The 20,424-nt window shown below is 37.6% G+C and overlaps 1 protein-coding gene across 5 annotated transcripts in view; it reads right to left on the bottom strand.

The window, feature by feature from the left end:
* LOC134747625 (protein PALS1) overlaps positions 1 to 20,424 on the bottom strand; it is a 215,665-nt gene that overhangs the window by 175,755 nt on the left and 19,486 nt on the right. For all 5 annotated transcript variants that reach the window (XM_063682224.1, XM_063682225.1, XM_063682227.1 and 2 more), the window contains 2 exons: positions 6,680 to 6,813; positions 52 to 497 (listed from right to left, as the gene is read on the bottom strand). In XM_063682224.1, coding sequence (XP_063538294.1) covers positions 52 to 497; positions 6,680 to 6,813 — 580 coding nt within the window. The remainder of the gene's footprint in view (positions 1 to 51; positions 498 to 6,679; positions 6,814 to 20,424) is intronic.

Genomic DNA, 20,424 nt, shown 5'->3' with positions numbered 1-20,424 from the left:
TTTTAACTTTTTGGAAACAACTTGCACAGCCGATCTATAACTATCACTCACCCTTTCTCCCCTGGTCCAAGCTTATTATTCTCCACAATAGCCGACGCCCTGATCTTATAATCAGGCTCCCCTATCAGCTTCTCGCACCTCCCGTTACTGAGGTGCTCCCTGGCGACACTGTAAGGATCCTTCTCACTATTCACTTCACTATCAACACTATCCACTTTAATTTTCAAACTTTTCTCACTAATGTCCTTCTCATGTTTCTCCGGTTCCACTTTAACTTCGACGACTTCTTTGATAGGTTCTTTTTTGTCTATTCCGTTGGCGATGATGGGGGTGGGTTTGGCCTGGAGGGATCTGGGGATTGACTTGGGGGATGAGATGGTGGGTTTGGTCTCAATGGCTCCCTCCTCGTTGATAGAGGTGACGTAGACGGTGGAGTTGCCTATGTAGCCGTTCAGCTCTTGCCGGTTCTCGGGCTGCGTTCGTTTTCGGCGATTCAACTGGAAATAAAAGAAAACGATATTTGATTCTCGTCGTATACTTAGTATGACACAGCACAATTAGGTCAATTGATAAGATAAGATAAAGATAAAAATAAGTTTATTGCGCATAAAACAGACAGTACAATACAGAATTTCCTGGGGTCCCGCAATAACCGCGGGAGACCAAGTATGCATTTGTATGTCATGGGTGATTTGTGTCGAAGCTGACAAGATTACAGTCACATGAGCAAAAACGAATATCTGATAATTCTATTATGTGCCAGACTTACTGAGTTAACTTAAATAAGTTCACTGCCGTATGCAAAGTATCCTTAATAACGAGTTACACTATACTAATCGTGCCGCAACGAAGGTGTTAAAGTAGGCTGACCTGTAAGTGTCGCCAATTATTGGGATTATGTCCAAGACAGTTGTGAGAGCGCCAATAGTTCTAGACAGAAATGATGCCTTTCACCCGAGTTAAACACTCTACTTTTCATTTCGAATACAAGGAAAGTAAAATGCATGTTTTTTTTAAAACATGACTAAGTATACTTACATTTTTATAGTATTTCTTGAGAGTACTTTCAATTAACAATTCAGACAAAAGTATCGTTATTTATGGAATGTACAGTCAAATATCAGAATGGAAATTGTATAACAAATCCAGTTAAACTCTAATTTAAATTGCTTATCGTAAAAAAATTAAAAATTCGTACTTCGAACGTAAAATGCTCTAGTGCAGACACGTATCATTTTCTGCACACCTTTTAGAACAACAATGACCCTCTTTCAGAGCATGAGAAATGAAAAAGGAATTGGCCGCGTAATAGCCAACATGCCAATCCCTTATGCTCTGTAGCGATCGAAACCCAACTGTCACTGTAGCACTAATATGGAAGAGTGATAGAGACACAAAGCGTTTCGTTGTCGTAGCGATAGCGATTGTCACCTTGGCTAGGCCGGCTGATTACTTTTAGGATAGGTATCTTTAGCAGCTAACCCGAGTAACGGCTACAAAAAATAAACACTTACCTGTATTTTAAAGCTGCTAGAAACCTAGCAAAACATTTGATTTCCTAGAAGAAATTAATGTTTTGCGTATAACGGTTACAAAATAGGAACTTGGTTATCTCAAGGGGCAAGGGGCACAAAACGCCTTTACTGCACTATATAATAGCGGCCGTTAAAACCCGATTAAGATTACGTTGCCGGCCGGGACCTAATTGTATGTCGTAATATCGCAATAAGATACTTTAATTAAGGAATGGGAGACTGAAACACGAGACTGTTGAAGTGATTATACTTCGGATAACGAGATTATGGCTCGCTGGAGGACCATGGCAGGTGTAAAATATGTGAAAGCATGTTTACATTGCTGGAAGTGTACTCGTAGGTACTTACTGTACTAAGCAATTAAAAACGAACTAGAATAACCAAAGAAGTCTGACTCAACTAGCCTGCTAATGCCCAGGGTCCTACCTATAGTACTTCTTCAGTTCAATGAAATTTAAATCATATTCAATATAGGGGATATTACTGCAATGTTCTGCCACCAGAGTGCAGGACTAGCCTGTTTAGTAAATCATAGAGTAACTTATACATACATACTGTACCTTTAACAGTTTTTTGACAAGTTTTCAGAGATAATAAAATATGACATTGCTGCATCAAGGCGGTTTGTTTAGAGGACCTAACGGGAAACGCGAATCCGAAATACGCTATCTGCCTCTTTATCGCTCGAATATGCAAGAATGACAGAGATGTTAGATAAAGAAATTTTCTTGTTTCATGATAGACCCTCAGATTGTGGTAGTGGCGCCCTGGCGCCCACTACGTAGTTTCGGGAACAGTCGCTCTCGCTTTACACTGTTTCGTTACATTTTCAAACAACGAAAAATCAACTCTATTTCCTACACTACAGGTTCAAATTTCAGTGGTTAAGAAATAAAACTATGAAAACGGATTATATCGCGTATATTGAATTTATAATACATCCCGACGTTTCGAACTCTTTACAGCGTTCGTGGTCAACGGGTGTCACCCGTGACTGAGTAACTATCGCGGTAACCGAAGACAATATTCAGTGGTTAATTTTAGTAGTAGTAGTAAATCACTTTATTGTACAAAACAATAATTGTTAACATGAAATAATTAATTGTTAATTTTGGATTTTTCATTAGTATGGCTCGGCCTTAGGAGGCTATAGCTCAAAAATAACCCCACGTGAATTGTGCCGCGAGCGACAACTGCAATGTTGTACTTACTGCACGCATGTTGGCATGTTTGACAACGTCAAATATTGTAATGTCGCGCAACAGGTTTGACATATAGTAGAATTTTATTTAAGCCAATCAACATATCTCAATATCAATATCTTTTAGTGACCCATCACTACTTTTTTTAAATACCTAGCGCGGAATGGTGGTGGTGGTGGTGGTGGTGGATGGGTAATATTCATAGCGGCGGACAGGGTATATTTATGGAGAAGGGACTTTCAGTGATATGTGTGTGTTTTTTCCTGTTTTATGTTTGTTTTTGTACAATAAAGTGTCTTACTACTACCAAAGATTCTAAGGAAAAAACGTGCCTCGAAAATCAAGAAAATTTGATTCTCGTTCAGAGGGCGCTACTAGTTTTGGCCAACTGTCGTATAGATGGCGTTGACGGTTTCGTTTGTTATTTAACAATTTTAACGCATATCAGTGACAGAACATGGGTCAAAATCATAAAAATAATTAATGCAAATAAAAAAATCATGTATCTATATTTAAATACATTTTATCGTATTTTTATAAATCTTCATTTTTAGTTTTAAAGTGTGTCGACAGATGGCAGTGAATTTACTGGGGTTACAAAATTTACTATGACAGTACCGCTCTAGTATAAGTTACTCTATGATACTACTATATGTAATATAATTATAGAACATAACTCATCATCATCTTCCTCGCGTTGTCCCGCCATTTTGCCACTGCTAATGGGAGCCTGGGGTCCGCTTGGCAACTAATCGCAAGAATTGGCGTAGGCACTAGTTTTTACGAAAGCGACTGCCATCTGACCTTTCAACCCAGAGGGGAAACTAGGCCTTGTTGGGATTAGTCCGGTTTCCTCACGATCTTTTCCTCACCGAAAAGCGACTAGTAAATATCAAATGATATTTCGTACATAAGTTCCGAAATACTCATTGGTACGAGCCGGGGTTTGCACCCGCGACCTCCGGATTGCAAGTCGCACGCTCTTACCGCTAGCATCATATACTATTACTTATTCTGTGCCGCTAGGTCACCAGCGCTCTCATAGGCCACCAGCGTTCTCAATTATAGAACATAACTATTATTTATCCATAATATATTTAACGTTTCGAATTTAAGATATTCGTTCATTCCTTACATTTAATAGCCCAGGCAGCAAAGTGACGTCAGCGACGTTATAATGACGTTATTTACACGTAATAATGACGTAACGGACGTCACAATGACGTATAAATGCTACCTGGGAGCCGAGTAACACACCAAAAGTCTAAGCCAAACCCAACTGTTGCTCACCATATAAAATATAAAACGTCTCATATAAGTGCTTTACCGTGTCCGTGGCCCATAAAAATATGACCCCATTTAAAATAAGTTATTTATTGCTAATACCGTCCGGGTTTCGTAATGGTCCGAGTAGAGGGCAAGTATATAGAAGAAACGGACCTTAAATTGACTTTTACCCAATCGCTTATCGGGTTTGCTTATGAATGGAGATGAATTTGGGTTAAGATTATGCGTCCTTGAATCGAATTAGATTTGAGAGGTTTTTAAGAGGAAAGGGGGCGGCCGCTTCTCCGTACAAACGTGGTCCCCATTTTCATCTTTGGATATTGACATTATGGAAAATATTGTTGTATAATTTGATGTATATTAGGCATAGCTATTGAAATTTTTCGATTTTTTTATTAATATAAGAATTAGGAGCGATAAACAATTTTAATACAAACTTTTAAGTGCTCCTAACTTTTACAATAATCAAAAAATCTAAAAAAAAAAACGAACAGACATAGCTGTAGTTGATATAGATCAATTGTGACAAACTATATTCAGTAATGCTAATATCCAGAGAAATTAGATAATAACTTACAGTCGTATTCTGATTTTATTAACAGGGTACGAATTTACCAGCGCCACGGTTTGCCGCGGCATTATGCTGAGGGGGGATTTTTAGCGTCCAAATGTTTTTTTTGTCTGCATGCCTTTCTATTTTATGTACTATGTTGTGGCGTTAAATAAATGTATTTTCTTTCTTTTTTTCCTTTAATTAGACCTGGATTTGTTATGGATCTGATCTGCCAGTGTCAAAAGTGACATTTCTTCAACCAAAAACGTCACTTTTGACATTGGCAGCTCAGACCCTTAACTACCTCCAGATCAAATTCATAACCTGTTATTAAAATCAGAACACGCCTGTTTTACACATGTGTGTTATGTATTGAATCGGAACCGACATGTAAATCTCGGCATGGGAAGCGGACACAATAGGACGGAACGTTTATGTATTGTTCCTTTTAGATAAACAGCGGACGTTTAGTGAACAATCGTGTGATGTGCGATCAATGTGACTTTAATCGAAATGACGACCTGTATTCACGTTATATATTTCTGCTTTTGACTGTATTTTATTTTGTATTGGTAGGAAATCGAGTCTTTTGAGTCTAAATTTGAAGAACTAAACTCGTTTTTTACGAGACTGTGCTAAAAAAACTTCCGAGTCTTTTAGTCCCGAGTCGATCCCTTTATTTAGTCTTGTCAAGCGCAACTCAAAAGGACTTCATCTAAATACTACTAGCAGTAAAGAAAATAAGCGTTATTATATGGCGTACCTAACCTCACTTCACTCACTTTTTCTTTAATATATGACATCTCTTTTAGTTTATAGCATACCTAACATTTTACACGAAGACAATTTATCTTTGCATTTTTTGGTTAAAAAATTTGAGTCGTCTAAATAGGACTCAGTCTTTATAACAGACTTGGGTCTCTAACAAGTTGAATTGAAGAGAACTCCAGTTTCGACCTATAAGAGTTTGATAAACCGAGTCTCAAACTCTAACTAGAGCTTAACCAACACTAATTATATTGCGAGCATATTGTGTCCTTTACAATCTGGTCTAACGTGAATTTATTTTGTTACCTTTATTTACCGACGTTTCGACACAGGTTTCACCGGTCGTGGTCGCGGCTAACTGACGTCGTTGTAAATGTGATTTAATATGTGTTCAAAACGCGAAAGTTTTAAATGTCATATTGTGTCCGACTGCTGAGCAAAGGAAGCACATTTCTATGGTCAAGTACTTCATAGTTAAAGACCGGACAAGTGCGAGTCGGATTCGCCCACCGAGGTTTCCGTACTTTTTAGTATTTAGTAAGTAAGTAAGTATTTATTTGCAAAGAATGTATATGTATGTATTTATTTGTTGTTATAGCGGCAACAGAAATACATCATCTGTGAAATTTTCAACAGTCTATTAGCTATCACGGCTCATGAGATTACAGCCTGGTGACAGATAGACGGGCAGTGGTCTTTTTTTATGATTTTTTACCTAGGAGGCAAACGAGGAGACAGATCACCTGATGGTAAGCGATTACCACCGCCCATGGACACCCGCAACACCAGAGGGGTTCTAAGTCTTAGGAATAGGGACCCGTTTTTACCCTTTGGGTACGGAAAGCTAAAAAACAGACTATATTGTATACCTCAGTATGTAGAACACGTTCTAAAATCCAACATGTGTCAACATCCATAGCGGAGAAAGTGTGATAACTAGAGCGCAAATATGTATGTGCTAAAAACGCATCGTCAAAACTGGTATAATTAATCGTATGAAAGTGACAAATAAAAAACTAGTCGGCTCTGTGAGCTGGGATGAGGGTTCACGTTGAAGTGATTTTATCATTTTGCCGCGTATGTCGCGATATGAGGACCCATCAGTTAGTTACATCTAGAAACAGAAATTACTTCTTGTTATGTGCTTGAGGGCCGACAGCCGCTGAAGGCGCTGCGCCACCTGCTCCTCACCGCGATGACTACAACATGTCAACATGTCCTCATCTCTACAGACAGCTTGAACATGTCCATCGGGGGGATTTGTAAAGGGCTGACAGCCGCTGGTGGCGCTTCGCCGCCTGCTCCTCACCGCGATGACTACAACATGTCCTCACCTCTACAGACAGCTTGGACATGTCCACCGGGGTGATCCGCTTGAGGGCCGACAGTCGCTGGAGGCGCTGCGCCGCCTGCTCCTCGACCGCGATGAGGAACGCATCCTGGATGTTACTGAGTCCGATGTCCGATACTGCGGAAGAAAATACATTGTAAGAAACAGTTTTTATTCAAATTCAAATAATAATTTATTTCAGAACAAAAATTCGATATTACATTTAATATACATTTATATATGGGCGAATCAACTTTTGGACCGACACTTTTCACATCTCTGGCGTTATCAAAAATGTCGCTCGAGCTACCAAGAAACGATTATAATTTAATATAATGTCAAAATTTTTGTGCTGGTTTTAACGTAAATATAACATAATAAAAAGACAAAAGTAATATATAATTTATAAGCAACATTTTCGATTGAAGTTTAAATGTTGTGGACAGTGTCAGTCTAAAAGTTGGTTTGCCTATATTCCAATGAAAAATCCAATCGAATAAGTGGTCGGACCAAGTCGGATATTTTATGTGGAATGAGATTATGGTAGGGAGAAAATATGTACATTAAAAAAATAGTTTAGCCAACAATTCCGCCACAAAATAATTCAACAGTTTTCTAATTCTTATTTATAATCAATTATTATTAACTAACTCCTCAAGTCGACTAAATAATAAGATATTCCCATGCCTTTTACAGCCTGAATGACTTCTACAATATATAATTTAATTGACATCCAAAAATAATTTTAATGTAACAATACTAATTAATATGATAAAGCTCATAATTGTAAAATTAATTGACATATTTGTACCTACACTACCCAAAACTATAAAATAATGTAATCTGTCTTATGTAATTAAATTTTTAACGTGTAATATGTAATAATATTATTAATAAATGAGCATGATTATGAGTATTGTGATGCTGGAAATAGTCTTATTCCACCACCACAGTTCTAGTTAGAGATTGTTTACGAAGAGTGACATAGGTACGACCTCAGATTGATTCGCTCCAACCATACTTCAGAAGCACAGAAGTTTCAGGTTGTTTCGAAGTAAGTTCGATAAGTAGCTCCCATTAGTGTTTCATTGATATGGAGGTCTGACACTTACGCATGTTGGCGCTAGCTAACGGCAACAAGTCAACTGCACGAAATGAATATATTACGCCTCATTAGGTGCTAACCCGCTAACGTGTTCTGATAAAGCTTCTTCTAAGATTCCCACTTCCCCAATGCTTAATGTTAGTTAGCTGTTAGACCAGCTAAAGTACCCAGCAGAGGTTACCAAAGACCAGCAAATGAGATTCCTATTTACTCGCCCGACAAACAGTGAAGAGAAACGTATACCAGTGTAATTATTTATGTAAGTAATTGTAATTTAAATATATTTTTGGAGCGTTGGCTCGTAAAGACATTGAACTCGACTATACAACATACAATAGCAGCGTACTTATATATGTTATTATCTTAATCGTCGTCACAAAACCTGTATGATCTATGCATCAACTCAGGCTATCTACATCAGCATCGCCATCGGTGCGCCTGCGCAATCTGTATTCGATCCACGTGCTCGGCGCGCGTTCGATTCACTAAACTAGGTATTCACTTTTGCTGTACTTGAACCAGTAAATCTTTAACTTTCCATTAGGGTCTACATGTGCCTATGTATACTCTTGTACGAATATGACACTCGAAAGTCAAAATAGTCAAACGTTTAACCCCTCGTTGGCTTTAATCTTGTAGAACCTCCTTATTTTAACCGACTTCAAATTTCAAATAGAGGAGGGTCAATTTGGTTGTAAGTATGATTTTTTCCTCAGATCCCGTCATTTCTCAACCGATAAAAAAAAGTTTGAAAGGGTATACTAACAGATTAGTCCACTTTTTATCAAAATCCAGTTTTAATGAGATCCATGAGGTACTCCTCAAATCTTATAGGCATACAATTTACTTAGTGATTTTTGTATTTTCATCAACAAATAGTTTTTAGTTAGCTTTATTTTAGCCTTCTGTTTTTCTATCAAATTATTTATAAAAACCCTGTAATGTATGTTATACCTTAAATAAACAAACACTTTAAGACTAAAAAAGTGACATTTAATGAAGTGTAACTGCTGATAAAGACCAAACGGAACACCTCAACGAAACATATTTCATGTATAGCGATAGGTCTTCTACGTTAAGGTACTTCATTTTCGGGGATTTTTGGAAAAATGACCGTCCAGGAAATGACAGGATTTTTAGAATGATGTCTGGATTTTTATCAACTTTTACAAATGAACTTTTATTAACGTGAGGTCAATTTACAGTGGACAGCAGTTCATAACCACGGCAAATCACATGATGAACACGCGCTGAGTCATACTTGCGCATTTATGACGCCTCTCCATTCAATGTATGAGTTTGATAGCGAATTGAACGTTGGTTTTAGAATTGGTTATGGTTGCCGTAGGATGACAATGGACTTCCTTGACAATGGCTGTCTTATACAAGCTTACGCTTGCGGTATGCGCATGAAATTATTGAGCAGAAATGAACCGTTGGGCCCTGTGTGCTAGACGGATTGAGAGTATAAAGTTTAGACCAGCTAAGTCTGTGCACAGAATTCGATCTTATATTTTACGAGAGCCAATCCCTAATCCTTTGAATTTCAAAGAAGAGGCTGATTTGTAAAGTTTGAGGCATTAGTACGAGGAGCTAAATACTATAGAGTTAATTTGCAACAAATAAGATATACACCAGGGGTCAAACTAAATGGTTTCCAAGATAATTCAATTAATATCCAGCTATTCAGATTTTTTCTCTAGCTTTCTGACTAACCCTCAAAGAAATTAACTTAAAAAACCCGACTTTACAGCAGTTACAAATCTGGTCAAAAAATACCCCCATTTATTTATAAGGATGTATTAGTGGATATTAATATAATTGAAAATATTTTGACACAATTTGTTGCACATTAACCACAACTATGCCCGTACGTTTGATTTTATTCGAATTTTTAATTTTTAAGTATAAGAGTTAGGAACATTTAAACATTTGTATATATATGAAATCTGTTTTTCGCTCCTAATTTTTACCATTATCAAAAAATCTAAAAACGTCAAACGTAGGGGCATAGCTATGGTTAATATACATCCAATTATGTAAAAGTATTTTCCATAATGTCAATATCCAGAGAGGAAAATGGTGACTACGTTTGTATGGAGAAACGGCCGTCCCCTTTCCTTTTAATTTATTTTATTCATAAATCATAAAATTATTCGGTAACGAACAGTGAATTCAGGTGCAGTGAGAAAAATATTTCAGAAAACATAACAACAATTAGCAATTTAATTCCATTGGGACTGGCTGGTGCGTGCCCATTCTATATGAAATATTACTTATTCTGTGTCGTAGTGCTAAATCTAGAACATTCCATTGAAAGCAACTAATAAATATGAAAAGCGTTCGGCAATAAGCCTGTAATGAGAATGTTTCGTCACTCATTGCAAGCGTCCCGCCGCTGCAGGAATACTAAGTAGACAGACCTTGCTGTACCTACATAATTTATCTAAGTAATACCTAGTATCTAAAGCCAGCAGCCAGCCAGACAGCATCGCATCCAAGGTTACCGCAATAATTACAGGTGAATCAATAAAAAAAGTGTGCATGTAATCTTTACGCGCGATTGAAGTAAAACGTCGCGTCGCACGTAAGAAGTTGTACTTCAAAAATTGTGTGGATGTTTTCTATGTATATATTATATAACTACAGTACCATTATTTCCACTATGACACTTGGGACCTCTCGGTTTTAATCGTAAAGGTTCGTGTTTTCAGATAGAGTACATAAAATCCTAGTATTTACTTACCTACCTACATAATAATATATTCAGATCTATTTAATTATGTAATATAATTAATAATTAAACCTCAAGCTAAGTATAAAAACTTAATTAATTCTAAATATAGGTACAAATAGACTACAATCAACTTTTTTTTTTTTTTTTTTTATGAAATAGGAGGCAAACGAGCAGACGGATCACCTGATGGAAAGCGATTACCGCCGCCCATGGACACCCGCAACACCAGAGGGGTTGTAAGTGCGTTGCCGGCCTTATGACTTAGAGACTAATGGATTTATTTGGTCTAGTTTCAAAATTATAATGTAATTTATTGCGATTTTTTGTTTAACTGTGCAAATGTAGGGAATATTACGCAAAACTCTACTTAGAAGGCGTCACTAGCACAATCACAGGGCCTACAGCGAAACACGAAAATCAATAGTTCGGTTTTTGCCATATTCGATCGACAGAGAGGCAGATAACAAAATTTCGCGGTAGGCCACCTGTAAACAAACCGCCTTGATGCATCAATGTCATAATGAAAACTTGTCAAATAACTGTTAAATTCATAGTATGTATATAAGTTACATCATGGCCATCATGGGTTAGGATGTGCACTAGTGCTGCACTCTAGCGGCAGAACATTGCAGTAATATTTCCTATTGTATTTCCGATTGCGATGTTGCCAGACAAACATCAATAAATTAAGAAAAAACTCTCTTTGTAAATAAAATTATAACAACTCCGAAGTCATTTATTTATTTAATCTTTATTGCACAAAAGAAATACAAACGTACAAAAGGCGAGAAGTCTTTTTATTATGACATAAAGTGGCGTCAGCGACGGCTTTGCACTTCAAAAATGCTATTTCCATTGCATTTTATTCAGAAGAACATTAATAACTTCCTTTGCATTTTCAAGTAGAGCATTCAAACGTTAGGAAATCGAGAATTGAAGAAGAAATTCACCAAATGCGAATTATTTGTGCTCAATTGAACTGCATTACATCCGGATTTGGCCCAATTGCAGCTTGCAGGATATATCTTAAAATATTAAACATTAACGGAAATATTATATCGGTAAGTAACTTCAAATTTATAACAGCTAATCCGAAAAAAACTGTAGGTATATCTTTTTTCACTTATTAATTAAACGGTAGGTCTTCACTTCGTAATTCATCCAAATCTGTCCAAAATCAATTCTTACATTACTCCGCCACGGAAACTTTGACACCCTCAGAAGGTAACCAGTTTGACAAGACAAGACAAGACAAGACAAGAGACGCCACACCCAGCCAGGAACATGCCTGCTCCGGACTAGCCGGCATACCAGGGGACGTAATTTTATGGGGAGTGACACGCTCTGGGATGGGAAAGGGATAGTTATAATCAGCCGGCTATGCAGCCTTAAGCCAATATTGGAAGATAGGTGGGGTAGGTTATGTCGTCGAGGGAGAGCGTTGGTGATAATATGCTTCTCGTCGTTTTCGTTTCGGTCTTCATAACATCTTGTGCCAAGCGAGGCCAATATCATCTTGAGATAAAGTTTGCTCGTCGATTCGAGGTGTTGGTTCTTCTTCTTCTGATTCGCTGTCGGTTTCGTCCAGTTGATATATTTCTCTTGCTGCTTTGATGAATTCGCCTTTGTCGTCTGCCATGTTGAGCCACTCAGAGGGATGCCGGGATGGAGCTCTTTAGCTATATCTTATGCGGCTTCTAAGAGATGAGGTTTTGGGCGTCTTAGGATGTCCTAGGTAGCATTTTATCCTCTTGGTTATTGTTCTGCCGTTCTGACATTAATTCCCAATCATGCAATTCTCCCCGCTCGCTTGCCTCCTTTATAAAAAACTAAGTCTACCAAGATGCCCATACTTCAAGCACAAGAGGACGGCACGTTGTCACTTAAACAACACTCATTTAAACAATTCATAAAGAAATAGCACCACAAAGAAACACACAAATAGCACCTCACTTGGATTGCATAGCTATCAAATTTGAGTGGTAGAGTCCTCTAATTCCGCGTAGTGGCGATACCCTTTTTTTGTCACTCCACATGTTGCAGCAGTGAATCGTGTAGACAATGCAATTCGTTGAGCCCCCTCCCCCCCCCTGCCCCCCGCGTCTGTCAGCCTGCACGTTCGGGATAAACTCAAAAAACCGGACAATCGCGAGCCGGACCCGCCAACCGAGGGCTCCGTACTTTTTAGTATCTGTTGTTGCAGGCAACAGAAACACATCATCCGTGAAAACTTCAACCGTCCAGCCATCACGGTTTACGAGACACAGGCCGGCGACAGACAGACGGACAGACGGACAGCGGCACGGAACCCTAAAAACCCCAACAACACCGAATGTAGTTGTACCTACATACAAACACTGTTAAGAACGGACCGTTATTTAAAAGACGTAAAATGGAAAAATCTCACCGGTAAATTGCACTGTTAACATTGCCACTCACTGTTTCACTTTCACATACAACCAACCCACGTGTTACGAGATAAGCAGATATTCTATAGAAACGTATACTGCATATCTAGATGCTCGCGTCGGTAAAAACTATCACGGTCCGGTCAACATCTGGTGACAAGATGCAATTGCGAATGCCATTGTAAATAGCCCCGGGAACACAACCGACCCCGGCCGCGGTCAGAACCAAACTCCCCTCAGAAGGTAACCAGTTTGCTCCGAATATTTTATGACCTATTTTATGGGTCATAACATTTTACCGAATTTCTCGCGCTGTCATTCTTCTAGAGACGTTGTTATAATCGATAACATACACCGGGCGATACAGAGGCGACAACTAGTCTTATAAGGACAATGTGCGGAAGACCGGCATTTAAAGAAAATTGTAGGTAAGACCAAAGATAGATATAACTCCATAATAGATGGATACAGTCTAAGGAAAAAACGTGCCTCGAAAATGACGAAAATTTGATTCTCGATCAGATGGCGCCACTACCTTTGGCCTACTCTCGTATAGAGGGCGTTGACGGTTTCGTTTGTTATTTAACAATTTTAACGCATATCAGTGAAAGGACATGGGTCAAATCATATAAAAATAATTAATGCAAATAAAAAATCATTTATCCATATTTAAATATTTTATATTATATTTTTATAAATCTTCATTTTTAGTTTTAAAGTGTATCGATAGATGGCAGTGAATTTTCTGTGGTTATAAAATTTACTATGAAAGTACCGTTCTATCTTATTATATCCTCTTTGGTAAGAGTAAGACACGTAAGACCGTCATAGGGCATGAACCTGTATTTGTATACTTCATCGTTCAGACACAGTCTTATTTATAAGAAGGAAGAGATCAATCCTGCTCTACCGACCTTATATAAATGGAGTATTTGTATAGTTTGAATCTTCTCAAATGATTTTTACGCCAAAGACCCTAATCTGTTAAACAAATGCCATTGTTTCTTTTGTGCGAGCGGTCGGCCATTGCGTCTGAGCGCGTGCCAAAGAAACAATGTCGTTTAAATAGCGGCTGTATCGTGGTGGTTTTAAAGTTCAAATCTATGTAATAATATGAGCGCTTGCCTACATTGCGGTGGTCGATAATCCTATATTACCAAAACATGTTACATGGACTTAGATTTGAACCTTAAAACCACCACGATACAGCTGCTTTTTAAACACACACACACACAATGAGCGACCGCTCACAATAAAGAAACTGGCTTTTGTTTAACAGACTAGGGTAAAAATCATTTGAGAAGATTCATACTGTACTTCTCGTTGTAACCAAAAAAATAACCTACATATATAATGTTTAGTTTAAGCAAAGACAATAGAGGGTTATTGTCATAGTAAATTTTGTAGTCACAGTAAATAAATTTACTGCCATCTTTCGACACGGAATTAAAACTATCGAGCAATCACTTATTTGCGGCGTTTGCGGTGGAGACTCTGGGACCTTGGGGTCAGGAGGTACTAAGTTATTTAAAAATTTGAAGAAGATGCTCCTAGACACCACCAGAGATCCTAGAGCTGGCTCATTCCTTGGCCAAAGGATCGGAATTGCCATTCAGCGGGGGAATGTAGCCAGCATTATGGGCACCCTTCCGCAGGGATCAGATCTGGGGGACGTTTTTAGTTAGTTCTAATTTAGTTGTAATTTATTTTATAAGGTTTTAGTTTTATTTTAATTTAAGATTAGTTATTGTATTTTAAATGTAATTTGTATGTGATGTAATTGTTATTGTGGAAAATTAAAATGAATAAAAATATCAAAATATGTATATGCATATATTATACATGATTTTTTATTTTTTTTAGAACGCCAATAGCACTGACCCATGTTCTTTCACTGATATGTGTTAGTTGTAAAATATCAAACGGTGTCGCCAACGCCATCTACACGATTATAGGCCAAAGGTATGGCGCCATCTTTTCGAGCACAAATTTTTCTTGATTTTCCGAGGTACGTTTTTTCCTCAGACTTACTTAACTTATACGGAGTTACATATATTATATCTTTGGATAAAAGTCAAATGAGCTGGCTACTTTATGGACTTAATTAGACCCAGTATTATTTTCCTCATAAAATTTGCAAATTTTAATAACAAATATAACTACTTATAACTTTGAAAGACATCATTCTGAATGCTATAATAATTTCATCATATATCTATGATTCATGTAGATAAGTTATTGTATGTAAATACAATTATAATTCAGCACCACATCAATGGTTACCTCTGATTATTCCCATATGCAAATGGACAATTTCATACCTAAAGTCATAAGCAATAAGATGCATATTACAACTACAACCACGCCTTCATAATATGACGTTGCATCTTTATTACAAAATGAACACAGTAAATTGAACCTTATTGTTCAGAAGTTATAGTTCTTATTAGATTAGTGGGTGTGGTAGAACCAGTTTGCAAGTTATGAACGGTACAGACTGACACATTACATGTAAAGAGAGAATTAGACTAAATTACTGTTAAGTTAAGTTTTGTCTTTAAAGTTGATTTTCACATTGATCAATAGGCGTAACTATGGTTATGTCATAATAATGTCAAACGTAGTCCTCGTTTTGCACTGCACGAAAAAAACAAAGATTTCAAAAGTAAAGATAGGGCCCCGTTCATGTTATGCCGAGCGAACATGCGCACCAACAAACATGTGCACAAATGCGATTTGAGCACCAACGAACTGGCCCACTTCGTAAGCCCGTTTTTGCGAAGTAATTAAGTCCGACTCACGCTTGACTGCACATTTCTAATAGATTTTCCTGTCATCTCTAAGTAAAGAACAATTTTGTGTATTTTTTTCAAAACTTTAGACCCAGTAGTTCTGGAGATAAAGGGCGAATGGTAATTTTTTGGCTATTTTCTTGAATAACTTTTAAACTGTTAATTCTAAAATTATAAAAAAATGGAGTTTCCAAAACGTCCCACTTGGCGCGCTGTTCGAAATCCCATACAAAAATAGACATAACGCCAACGCACATCACGGTATCGAATGTAATTTACACCAGGGGTTCGAACAGCTTCGTCTAGCTATTGAGAAACCAGCAGGTTATTCAGTGAAGTTGATCTATCATAATCAGTGCCGTATTCAACAAGATTTAATCAATCATTTAATGAAAAAGCCCTTGGTTTACCAGGTCACGAAGATAACGTAAACAGCTCCTCAATTTGCGCCATTAGATATAAATGGCGTCATTAGACACGCCAGGAATTATTGCAAGAACGCACCAGTGGGCTTTGCGCACTGTTAAATTATCACTATATCTTGAATATCTTGATTGCATTCCATTGCATGTGCTGCATTTAAATGCCTGCCGACTAGTACTTAATTAAAACGTGTATGCAACCTTCCTTGTATCTAATTTGGACATCTTTTTTACAAGACTACATCAAAGCCAATAGGAAGGATTATGGGATTGCAGAGATCGTCATAGGACAATAACTACCGTATTTGTAACTAACTACAAGACAAATGGCACGCCGGCATCGCTTCATGGTAGGAACTCCAGAAATACGCACGAAGCGTTTTGCTTCCACATTTCTTATGCGAACTGCCAAGGAGTGGAACGCCCTGTCCGAGTCTGTGTTTCCGCATGAGTACAATCTGGGGCCCTTCAAGGCAAGGTATTTCATAGGTAAGCGTGCTCCACCGTAAACCGCATCATCACTTACTATCAGGTGGGATCGTGGTCAAACGCCTGCCTATTCATCATAAAAAAAAATTGTATACCTACGTCGCTCAGACACAGTCAGAAACTCCTACTCTACCGACCTTCTGTGAGTGGAGAGTGGAGTAACTTTATGTACAAACACAAGAGTAGAAAGCAACGAAGAGCTTGTAGACCATCTTCCCTTATAGACTATCTTCTCCACATTGACCTGACTTCAAAGCCAAAAGGAAAGGTTATGAACTTATGATTTTAGCAGTCTAAAGTCTAACATTTATGTATGTGCTTGGCTGGGTGTTTGTGTCAGGTTTTCCACTGTAGTGAAAATGAAGAATGTGGTATCTCGGGACTCGGGACAAGACGTCAAGGTATAGCTGATACTGAGTGTTGATGGTTAAATTAAATAGAGTGTTTCTTTATACACCCCGCATGTTCTTTTTGACTTGTTGAATGGCAACTTTGAAGATCTGCGGATTGCATAGCATATCGTGGCATGCGTCAATCTCGGTTGAACTTACATACATACTTGTGCGAAAGTGATATACACACACGAGCGCAGCGCGCGCGAATGCAGTTGTTTTGAGGATCTAATGTCTGTATAGGACCCATTGTCTTAAAGCAATAGAAAAGTCACAAATGATGGTCAAAGTCTGGCATCGCCACTTTACTGAGCATACGCTCGAACACAAATGGCAACACATCGTGACGTCACTGTGTCACTTTGCTTAGAAGCCGCTTTGCTTAGAAGAGTTAGAAGCCGTTTCGATGTATGGAAATGGAAAACAAGAAAATTGCGATTTTGTCGGTGAAATGTTGCGTTTATGTATATTGTTGCAGTACAATATTTTTTTAAATGAAATGTAAGGAATCGAATGGTACCGTTATTTTTTACCTATTTCAGTTTTTAAAAAAGTTTTATTTTTTCGAAACTTGTATTTTTTTATTTATCTCATATATTTTTTAAGTTTCCAATTTATTGTGATAAATTGCTCATTTTCTATCTATTTAACTAGATTTAGTTATAAAATTCAACATGCGTCAACTACCTTATTGAGCTATGATCTATGACTAGAGGATGAGTCAGAAAACTTGCTTGCGTGACTTGACACCTAACATTAGTAAGTATACCTAATAACTGGGTAACAATGTTTACTAAGTAGTTAAAATAATTACAGCTGTTTTGAGTGACTATCGCACTAACAACTAACAACACGATCTATCGCGCCAATATCGCGCCGAGCGGAACATTGAAGACAACTAAACATTCATTGATTCTCTGAGAAAAAATCGTGCCGTCGAGTTTGACATCTGAACTAGACGGGGCTGTACGGCACCATAATGTTTTGTGGTAAGGTGCGTTGAGGTAAATTGAAAATTGGGATAAGACTTTAGTCCTCCATAATTTTAAATCACGTGTATTATTTTTATTTTTAGTGCTGAAAACATTGTTCCAACTGCTATTTAGTTGTGCTCCGCTTGCACTTGAAGTGCAGAATTGTCTAATAGCACCTATCTCCAAGCAATTTACAACCATAAAACAAATAGGCAGTCGGCATTGTATCAATGGTATTCGAAAATTGTTTTTTATTAGTTAGAACGAAACAAAATAATAGTAACTCTGTTCCATAATATAATAATGATAAGTTCATTGGAGCTAGTACAAATTAAATATGTGTCGCTTGACTTCAAACTCTGTTAAATCCATTCGACCCTCTCAGCAAATATCTACCCTATTATCTTTTCTTAATACCAAAATGGCATAATCTGACAGATGGATTTACCCGAGTTTGAAGTTAAGCGACTCAAATATAAGGACCGTGGGGTGCTACAGGGGGCCTACCGCGAAAACCGAAATTCGCAAATTGCGGGGATCTTTCTCTTTTACTCCAATGAAGGCGTGAAGATTAACAGAGAAAGATGCCCGCAATTTGCGCACTTCGATTTTCGCGGTTATAGCCCAGGTATCACCGTACTGACATCCATAGTCTGTGGATCTAAGTTATGATGCGGTTATAATTATGTAATGGTTTTGCCGACGCTCGGGCCCAAGGCGAACTGGTCTGACGGATTCAGTTTTTATCGCCAGTTATACCTAACGAGATAGACTCATAAAATTAGAAGCGATTCTTTTCTATAGGAATTGGTCTGTGGAATAATACAAACTGTAGGACTAAGTAATATAGATACATATATCAAAGATATAATTGAATTTAATTGCGTACGTGAGACCCCGCCCACGCCCGCCCGTCGTGAACGCTACTCACTCAGGCACTGTTAGTGGTTGAAAATGGAGACCTAGGCTCTCCGAAACATGTCGCGCGAGTGACTAAAAACACGTAAGTGAAACCGCAAAATTAGCTTAAAATCAAAGATTAAGTATTCTAAGGAAAAAACTTACTTCAAAAATAAAAATAAAATTATGCTCAAATAGATGCAACGGCGCCACGCCATCGCCATACCTTTGGCCCATAAGTACTCTTGTAAATGGCGTCACCGTTTGATATTAAACAATTTTAACACCATATCAGTGAAAGAACAAGGGTCAAAGTCATATGCCGTTCTAAAAATTAAATAAATATTCGCACTTCGTCTCACGTCGCACGTCTTCACTATCGTGAGACATATTTCAAAATATTTATCAGTACGGTTTTTACTCACTATTATTTTTAGTCGCTTTTGGCGACATGTTTCGGATTCTTTGGGAATCCATCCTCAGGCACGAGTGTCCGCGGCGGTTGTTCGTCGTGCACGTCAGTGGCATAAATATATAATAAAATAAATATATAAATATTTTTAAATAAATATTTTAAAAAATACTAAAAATTAAATTCATAAATAAATAAAAATAAAAGATCATTTATCCATATAATATTAAATTTTTTGATATTTTTAAACATTTTCATTTTTAATCGAATTTAAACTATCGTGAGACATATTAACTTAACTAACTTAGCGGTTTCACTCACGTGTTTTTAGTCACTCGCGCGACATGTTTCGGAGAGCCTAGGTCTCCATTTTCAAGCACTAACAGTGCCTGAGTGAGTAGCGGTATTTTCATTTTTAGTTTTAATCCTGTGTCAATAGATGGCAGTAAATTTACTGTGACTACAAAATTTACTATGACAATAACCCTCTATACACTCTTTGGTAATATCATAAATGGCCAAGGTCTCCAGTGCCCAAGGCAGGAATCGAATCAGCGTTCTCTGCTATCGCGGCAGGTGCCTGAGCCATTCGGCCACCTGGGTCACAAGTATATGCATTTCTTACAAGGCTTATGTAATGACTGTCATACGTATTATACGCTTAAATCAAATAGTTACCTACCTAATAATTATTGTTATAGAGAAGTAAAGTCTAAGAAAAAAACATGGCCCCCCTAGTTTGACAGCCGAAACAGCCATCTGTACTGTGTTCGCCATATGTTTCGTCGTCACTGAACTGTCAAACGTCAACAGTTGACAGTCTTTACCTTATAATTTACAGAGCCGCACAGCGCCATCTCATTTAGCTGTCAAATTCGAAGCACGAAATTTTCTTAAACTTTACACATCGTACACATTCAATAGATCTTTACTTTATTGAAAATACTGTAACTTACATAATCGTAAGTTTTGTTTTAAAGATTCGAACTAGTTTTAGTAGGTGAGCGTACGCAGTTTCTCACGTTCAGCAATATTTGATGATATTATAGCATTAACGACCTAAATCGTTGTGCAATCCAATTGGCAATTTGATAGTCCAATTACCCAATAAAACGGCA

Source organism: Cydia strobilella, chromosome 15 (assembly GCF_947568885.1).
Source record: "Cydia strobilella chromosome 15, ilCydStro3.1, whole genome shotgun sequence".
In the NCBI taxonomy this organism is placed as follows: domain Eukaryota; kingdom Metazoa; phylum Arthropoda; class Insecta; order Lepidoptera; family Tortricidae; genus Cydia; species Cydia strobilella.
Note: the sequence above shows the minus strand (reverse complement) of the source record. Positions and strands in the feature narration are given on the sequence as shown.